The 9,076-nt window shown below is 40.1% G+C and overlaps 1 protein-coding gene across 4 annotated transcripts; it reads left to right on the top strand.

Annotated features, from left to right (window-relative positions):
• Positions 1–931: 931 nt before the first annotated feature.
• On the top strand, positions 932–8,300 carry LOC112466208 (gonadotropin-releasing hormone II receptor). Of its 4 annotated transcripts, XM_025034164.1 has the most exons (9): positions 932–1,971; positions 4,750–5,025; positions 5,148–5,296; positions 5,443–5,548; positions 5,639–5,846; positions 6,025–6,148; positions 6,395–6,527; positions 7,038–7,203; positions 7,468–8,300. In XM_025034164.1, the coding sequence occupies exons 2-9, from the start codon at positions 4,750–4,752 to the stop codon at positions 7,578–7,580; spliced, it is 1,275 nt and encodes a 424-aa protein (XP_024889932.1). In that variant the 5' UTR covers positions 932–1,971; the 3' UTR covers positions 7,581–8,300. The 4 variants fall into 4 exon arrangements, with proteins under 4 accessions (XP_024889932.1, XP_024889929.1, XP_024889930.1 ...); XM_025034161.1 differs by lacking the exon at positions 7,038–7,203 and having other exon boundaries at positions 1,302–1,971; XM_025034162.1 differs by lacking the exons at positions 932–1,971; positions 7,038–7,203 and adding an exon at positions 3,485–3,778.
• Positions 8,301–9,076: the final 776 nt, after the last annotated feature.

Here is a 9,076-nt window from a genome sequence, read left to right as displayed (position 1 = left end):
GATTAGAATTTGATTTTTGCGTATAAAGATTCGAGATTCTGTTTTCTATTGCTGAACTGGCTGCACTAGTTCAGAGTCTATCTTTTTTCTTTCAATGTGGAGTAAAAATTATACATTTTTAAACCCACCAAGATAATAAAAGATATCAATATATATGTAATAATTAATTTAAAAAAAAATTAATGCAAAAAACTTGGCGCTGCTAGATTTCAGATATAATAAGATAATGCAGACAAAATAATGTTTTAATTTAAACCGGAACATGACATACCTATACGTATCGTACAGGCTTATCATATTTATTTGTTTAAGATTTCAGTCATACTTGGTTTAGCAGCCCCAAGTTTTTTTGCATTAATTATTACATCACACACGGTGAATGCTCTGGATTTTAACTCTAACTTCTGTTTGTGATGTGAATGCGTTACATCACACGGCAAATGCTCTGAATTTTAACTCTAACTTTAGACTTCAATTTGCGTCATACTATTTTTTTATTCTTCTTTTTTATCTTATCGTTATTCATGTTCACGTATACTTCATGTGCTGATTTAATGCGTTTAGGGTAGAAAATTTTCCTGCAAGCGGTCAGCGACATTTAGCTAATCTTTGCGATTGTTAGCACCTCCCATTATGAACGTTTTAGACTTATACTAAGCTGTTTTGACGGGAAGCAAGTTACACAAGATGGAAATTTCGAAGCTAATGGAATGTGCCATTCCATTAGCTTCGAATCAGCGCCGAGTTTATACATGTAGCTCATTCACATGATTTGACTTACTATCACGTTAACTATTTCAACGTTACTGTAACATCGTAATTGCAATCCTGTTGTCTTTGACCTCTGTACAATAGTATTTCAGCATATATAAAGTTGAAAGTAAAGACTTAAGTAAAAATTAAAGTAAAAACTAAATTGTGATAAAAGAGATTTAAATGTGTGTACAACTTTCGTAAGTTTCTTAAAGTCTTGCAACGCAAGATACTTTATTTTCGTTGTTAGAAATACTGTAACATTGTCGTTAGAAAGCCAGTGAGAAATGATAGCGTTAACTAACATCTATGAGAATCTACAATGAAACCTCCGAAGATATATTTTCGTTTCCCTAAATATCCATGTACCTATATCCGCGTACGATTCATTCACGCTTGGTCTCTCTGCCTCCTCCGCCACGAGTCGTCACTCCGGTTACACTCCGGTTGTGTGCTCGACCGACGGCACGTTAGTCTTATCAGCAAAGATTTGACACTTGACCCTTGACGCTGACCTAAGTATTGGCGGGTAAATCGCGAGCATTCCGCGGGATCGGCAGTCCCGCGTTGATCATCGCGCGCTTAATTATACTGGTGCCGAATTCCGTCGTCTGGCAGCCGTCGATCACGTGCAGCATCATCCGCATACGCGATCGCATCCCCCCGCGTTACGCGAAAGTCGCCGATACCCGACTACGGCGCGTCCGACCGCGACGTAGAAGGTGACCGATAAACTCGCCTCTCCTTTTTTTCTGCCCCATTTTTTTTGCGTCTCGCCGCGATACGAGATTTTTTCTCGGCTGTCGAACCGATGTGTACGACCAGCGTACGCGATAATCCCAGTCATCCCAGTTTAAGAAAACAGATTGAGGCCACGCACGTGGAGAATACGCGCTCGCGATTGTCGCAGGTGCACTCGCGCGAGGGTGAGACGGTGCGCGCTTTTTTCCGGATTATTCGCGAGAATGAGATAATCGTGGCAGAAGTTCACATTTCCACGAAGAAGCTGTGCTGAATCAATTAACAATCGCAATTTGTTGAAAGCCAATCGACACTTTGCACCAACGCGACGGAACAATATTAATCTTACATTGCCAGTCATAATTATTAAAAGTTGTAAATTGCGGTTTACAATTTGAAATCTGGAGTTAGAGGAACGTCAAAAGTTAACGGACAAGAATAAGTTGAAGTTATAACGAAGCTGCGAGATTACATCAAGTAAGGAGTTGTTTATATCAAATTAAAATTATTTGGTGATTCTTCTCTTTTCTCTCATCGAAAGAGACATACGATTTATGTACGTATACGTACAATTTTTTGACAAAAATCAGATCTTGGAGATAGTGTTTCTTTTTTATATTTGCTGGAAATACAAGTAAAAGCTAGAAATATCTCCAAGAGAAGCCGAAGGAAAAGTTGTACGTAAATCGTATTGACTTCGCGTCGTAGTTATCTATCATCACTTGTTAGGAGCAAATCGTCACAGACGCCGTTGACGTCGTTTTGTCATATCGCAGTTATTCACTGTTTCGCGAAAACAAATAACAGCGAATTATTCTCAGAGACGCTCTCATTAGAAATGACTTTCCTCAATTTCGGGAATGATAAATCATGCCCATATCGATTCGCTTCCGCTCTCCTATTTTTTTTACGACAAACACACTTGATTTTTAAGTAATTTCTTCTTTATAATTCGGTATCTTTCAATATTACTCGCGCAATTACGTCCCAAATACGCGGAACATTAATCAGGTTTCATTGCCCGACGAATTACATTATATCGATACGTCGATACGTGAGTTCATACGAGGGAGGATTCTTAATTGAGTTATATCAAACGACCTTATTCGATAGAACCACATCCTGCGCCCGTCGTTTTACGTCATACAAAATCCGTTATAAATTAATAAATATCCTCTATATAACTGTCGAGTTACTTGACACATAATTACTAACATAATTTTGTTACAAGCTTAAACATGCGCTTTCGCTGCTCGACCTACTTAATCTCGTGTAAACAAAGCTCCTAAGGTCTAATCTAATCAAGGCGCTCTTGGACGAAAACATCGTACGCTGTTCTTCTTTTTTCGCGAAATAAAATTGCTTAAACAATCGCGATTATTCCAAACCGAAATCGAGGCAGATCAGTTAGCGCCGTATATCAATCTCGTCCGCGCATTCGCGCCTGCGATATATTGTGAAAATAACGAGAATCCAGATAAGGGTCGCGAGACAATTATCGGCATCCGCCGAGGAAAATTACTTTTCCCCCTGACATATTGAAATCTCTCATCGTTTCGCTTTATATGGACTCGGCACATTCTGCGTCGTACGTATTAAAAATCATTGAATCTTTTCAGAAAATATATGCTCTGAAATCGAGTAACAATATTCTGCATTTATAATTTTACTTTAAACCTCGCGCCGACCTTGTGTGGATGATATTACGCTTAATAATGTTTATATACTTAATAATGTTTATATACTTAATAATGTTTTTCAATCACTTTCCTGCGGCATCTACGTATATCCTCACGGCATAGTATAAGTGCATTAATTCTACTAAAACAAGCGTAATTATATCGCTTGAATCCCGAAAAAAAAACGCCCGCCACGATTAAAACGAAGTTCATTAAATTAACTGAAGAAAAACAACTCGTTAATGATATCTTAACGTGTTCCCCCGATGCACTTTGTGTCTCGGGGCCGAAGTTTAGTTCCGTATTTCTGCTCATGTTTAACGTATGATGTAAGATGTAAGGCGGATTTGGTACTTTGGAACGCGATCCACATTGGTGTTTTAATATCAAGATTTGCGCAGCAGTGCGGAATTGTATAAGAGATAGGGGTTCGCTTTCTCTAATCTCCCGTCTTATTTTTCGCTTCTTAATATAATAAAACGACTCGGGCGCGGCCTTAGCCAGTTCTCAGAGCGCCATAACAGTTCGTAAAACAGTTGTACAAAAGGTAGCGGACTAATTCGAGCCTCAATATACGACACGCTCGGACCTGCGCTGAAGCCTCGGTATGTCAGCGAGAAGTAAAACGAATCAGTATTATAACGCACCCCGCACGATGAGGGTTCATTGTCAATAGTGCGCAGGGGCAAAACGATTACGAGTAGATCGCGATTGACGGATGTCGTGAAATATATTGTTTTGCACTCGGTACGCTTTGCCACGCTGATTTACGATGTAAATCAAGACTTACGTGGTCATTCAGCACGAAACATTGCAACGTGAAAGAGGTTTCCACCCTCGATTTTTCGCGTAAGAACAACAAAATGATATAAACGCCTCGTAAAGCATATTTCTGTTTGAAAATTATTTTTCTTTTTGGAGCATTAGGTATCTATTTTATATTTTAATATCTTTTTTTACGGATAACTAAACACAGAAGTTGATTTTGGAAGATGAAAGATTTTTGCGGCAAAATTAAATTATGTTTACGAATAAAATATAGCAGATAGAAAAGAACGTTAATTTATTTATTGACAATGATGAAAAAATAAATATTTAAGAGATTTTTTTATATCTAAATCTTATTTCTTTTCTTTTTGACCGCGTTTATCCATACTTTATATTTTATATTGAATCGCAAATCGCTTCTCAATGCAATGCAACCCTTTGAACGTGATGTAACCTTGTCCGCTGCGTTAAAGGCTAAACACAAATAAACACGATCTGGCAAACATTCGTTTCGACTAATTGCTTCCGCTGCGATTGTTGCGTATTTTGCTGGAACAGACTCTCTCTAGATGCATTAGTCCGATCTATTATTTCCCAAACTTTCCGAGCTAAAAGTGTGAGCATTAGATATCTCTCGAATTCACGTTGTAGCAGATATTATAAGTTTTATATTACATTATTCTTCAACATTTCTTTCATTATTTTATAAAATTTAGAGTAGGGAGAAATATTTTGTTGCAATTAAAACAGGGAAATAAGTGTTGCGAAAAATATCTCTTTTAACACGATCGAAATGTGACAATTTCAGATGATTGATAATTTGATCTTCAACGACATGGGGAACATAATGCAATTAGGCGAGACCGAGGACGAGGAGAGCCTCAAGTGCAACGACACGGCTCACGCGGAACTGCCAATCGAGTTGCGCTTCAACGACGGCCACTTGGTGACGATAATCACTTACAGCATCCTCATGGTGATATCGGCCATTGGAAATATTTCCGTGCTGACCATAATAAAGAAACGAAAGTCCAAGTCCCGGATACAGAACCTCGTGATGCACCTGTCGATCGCTGACCTCTTTGTAAGTAAAACAACTCGGACGCGCAAAATAACTTAATTACGATAAAATGATCGTTCGGCTTGCGATTTAATTTGATTAATTAAACTAACACGAGACGTGTCGTTATCTTTATCATCGTCCAGGTGACATTCCTGATGATGCCGTTCGAAATCGGATGGGCGAGCACAGTGTCCTGGGAGGCGGGAGACGCGATGTGTCGCATAATGGCTTTCTTCCGGACGTTCGGCCTGTACCTTTCATCCTTCGTAATAGTCTGCATAAGCATAGACAGGTCGGCACAACGATACCGTATAATCGCGATCATTCCACGACGCATTTCCTTTCTTCGGTTGATCGAACATTTTAATGTTAACACGATTTGCGATATTTAAGATGATCGCACATAAGACTGCGCGTTCACGTAGCTGCGTCTTTCAGATATTACGCCGTGATGCGACCCCTCCAGATACTAGATGTTCACAGGAAAGGGAAGATACTGCTGATGCTCGCGTGGATTGGTTCCGTACTTTGTTCCCTGCCACAGGTGCACTAACTTTTATACAAAACAAGCATGAAATGGGCATTTTTCGCTTCGTGAATGTCGTTAAACAGCGTATGTCTCGTTCCCTCGTAGATGTTGGTGTTCCATCTCGAGACGCATCCGAATCATACCTGTTATACCCAATGTATAACGTTCAATATCTTTCCATCGTACATGCACGAAGTTTCGTACAGTCTGTTCGGCATGGTGGTGATGTATTGGTTCCCCCTGATCGTAATATTCTACACTTATACCAGTATTTTCATGGAGATATGCCGTAGATCCAAGGAGAGGAACGAAGGTACGGCCGAATGTAATTTATCGCGTTGTAAAAACGCAAAAAATTATTTGGAAAGTGTGTAATATCGCTATTTCTGATTTTATTTACAAATACAAATTTAATGGTATGTTGTTCAATACTCGGTAATGAATGAAATAATGCGCGCGATTGCGATACATTAAACAGGGATTCTTTGCAGACAGAATACGTCGTTCCTCGAGCGGTTTCTTAAGTCGAGCGCGAGTGCGCACTTTAAAAATGACGATAACCATTATCGCCGTTTTCCTTATCTGCTGGAGTCCTTACTACGTGATGAGCGTTTGGTGAGTCTGCGATTACTTTTAAATTTCCGCAGTATTTTTCCCGTCGATTAAAAAGTTAATCGCGATACTGGAACAGACTTTGACATGACCGACGTTCACGGTCACAGATACCTACGCAAATTTTGTCTTACGAAAGAGAAAAATAAAGTTGCATGTTACTTGGTGTTTTTGCTGGGTAGCATCCCAGATTGATAAACTCCTCGCTACTGAATTCTATGATCTTTATCGGCGAACGCGTGCAAACAGGTACTGGATCGATCGACCGTCGGCCCTCGAAGTCGACCCACGCATTCAGAGAGCTCTTTTCTTCTTCGCGTGCACCAACTCCAGCGTGAATCCCATCATCTACGGTATCTTCAATATACGCCAAAGAAACAAGGTAAGTGTCTATATCTTGAACGGATATAACGGCGCAAATTCTCAATGAAGCTTCTAGCGCGAAATCATTAACTTCGTTACGTATAACATTTCATATAAAAATCACGAATTGTTTAATCGACAAAGTTTTGCATAAAAGATTTAGATATTCGACACGCGTAACGATCTTGCAGCCAGGGTTAATAAAATCCACAGTCAGTTTGAGCGTGAAATGGAACTCGATTCAGGACGAATTCGTGTAATCGTCACATTAATTCGATTATCCGCGCTCTACGTGTCGTTAACACGTTCCACGTTTGTCCATGCAATTGCAATAGATATATTTAATACAATATACCTTACGAAGGCAAGAACGAATCTATACCACTTGCATTAGAAAAAGAAGGAGATTTCCATAAATCATGTATCTTTCTATAGAAATTAATAAGCTGCAACACTTTGCTTTCAGTTCATATATTTGTTTCCTACTAATACATTTAAATTAACAGTTGCCTGTTGCCTGTATTTCTAGGCAAAGCTTCAGTCCTATCCTCTTCTAAGGCCCATCAATACAACCATGGAACTTCCGGTCGTCGCGTATGCCAGAGATTCCATTTTCACCGTTTTCATAATAGCCCTGCCGGTCCTCTTTAACCCTCCGACTTCATGTAACAGACGTTTATCGCATGATCGTAATGGTAATTTGTTATCTCGTGTATGGATTGATAAGTAAATCCTCCCACACCGTTCTGCATCCGCATGCTCCCACGCGCGATTAATATAACAGTGATCGCACATTGTTGCTTTCGTAAAGAAATAAAGAAAGCATAAATAATCACAGCTACAGCAATGTTTGAAGCAAGCGCAAAGACGTTTGAGAAAAATATCTGAGCTTTCAAGACGTCGAGATTTCGGACTTTCGACAGCTACAAGTTCCACGAAAATCTCTATTTTCGTTCTAGGCGCCGATGCGTACAGCCACCATCGAGACCCGGGTCACGCCGCTGTCTCTATCAGTCAAACTTCTCGATTGACAATGAACGCAACGTTCGCCGGCTCGAACAGATGCGTCTAAACCGACAGCGTTGGTCCCGCAAAATGTCCGTGTCCTTTTATACGAAAATCATGTTTCGGCATGTATAAGTATAACGCTATTACGAACTGCGCCTTACGGTCGCATCTACGGCGCCGGATACCGTCCAAACGCGAAAACGCGGACCAGTGCTATTAAAAAGTACCTGCCAGATGCGTGATGAGATTAGGCAAGATGAAAAAGCGCCTGTAATTGATCAAGTCGCGCTCGACGCGCCCGACGGCGAAGAGGATTCTCTGACGAAATTGCGCGACGAAGATGAAAAAGAACGGAGATTTTCCCGGGTGAACTCTGTGCACTCGTTCATCTCTGTATAGATGTATTTATTTCGAAGTTAGATAAGAATCTTTAAGAAAATTCTCTAGACTAAGTTATTTTATACGTATTTGTTACGACATAAGCAAACGTTGCAAATGCAACGAACGTGCTTCGTTGGGTATGTGTTCTTTCTTTTTTATATATATATACTTTCGCGACACAAGGTTGTGCAAACAAGTTACGTAAGCTATTTATACACCGCTTATGTTCCGTATATTTTTATAAAAGGAAGAAAAATATATTGAACAAAATGCACGTGTTTGCGTTTCGCGCAAATCTCTTTCGTTACTTAAAAACCTTTAAAGGATAAGCTCGCGTGATCAATCTTGTTTCTATCTATATGTTTTCTGTATAAATAAAAAGATGAAATAATTGTAATTTATATATGACGCGCGTAATGTACAGATTCTATCCCTATGTGATCGGGTAACGTAATGCGTTACGCGATAAGTATTTTTTATATGCGACTACGTAACGATGTATTTCAGTTCGTAACAGGTAAGGGAGTGTCATCGTGTCTTTCCCGGAATCAGACGCGTCTTTGCAACACTCGCCAACTAAGCCTTAATTGAGTTAAATCTGCGTGACTCCGTGCCGAGTCTCGTGTATACGCAACGGGCCAGTTACATACATCAGACTCAGCCCGCACATCGTATCCGTAATGTCGGTTAATTAGGATGGAAAATTGATCACGTGGTACCGGTGGCGGCCGCGCAAAGTCTCGGTCAGCATCCGACACGGCTGGAACGTAGTTAATGACGGAGACGAAATGACGGCCGCGGCCGAAGCGGACCCTTTCGTTCCGCGTGTTCGCAACGGGGCACGTGTATCGCGTGGACGAAAAACGCGGCATGACGTATCGAAACGCAAGAGCAAAACATTATCGCCACGTTGAAATCAGTTAAGAGCGATTGTCTATCGATAAGTTTACGAGATTCCGTATGATGTTACAGCAAAGCAATCCACTCGCAAATTAGAAACGTCTGACCGATCGTCAGACATCCGACGGAACGTCGTCCGTGAATAATTGAGAGAGTTAAAAGAAATTCGCGCAGAAATTTATAATGTCAAAGTCACAAATATTTAATTTGTAAAATTCGCACATATTTGATGTCGGATATTTCTCGCGCGGATTACGATAGGTACAATCAAATTGTCAT

This window comes from Temnothorax curvispinosus, unplaced genomic scaffold (assembly GCF_003070985.1).
Source record: "Temnothorax curvispinosus isolate PA1 unplaced genomic scaffold, ASM307098v1 QBEX01016001.1, whole genome shotgun sequence".
Lineage (NCBI taxonomy): Eukaryota > Metazoa > Arthropoda > Insecta > Hymenoptera > Formicidae > Temnothorax > Temnothorax curvispinosus.
Note: the sequence above shows the minus strand (reverse complement) of the source record. Positions and strands in the feature narration are given on the sequence as shown.

Bases quoted from the DNA above. Each gene is read 5' to 3' on its own strand.
- LOC112466208 (XM_025034164.1), top strand. From the start codon at position 4,750: ATGATTGATAATTTGATCTTCAACGACATGGGGAACATAATGCAATTA. The intron at 5,297-5,442 runs GTCGGCACAACG...TGCGTCTTTCAG, and splicing joins GTCTGCATAAGCATAGACAG to ATATTACGCCGTGATGCGAC. The intron at 5,549-5,638 runs GTGCACTAACTT...GTTCCCTCGTAG, and splicing joins TACTTTGTTCCCTGCCACAG to ATGTTGGTGTTCCATCTCGA.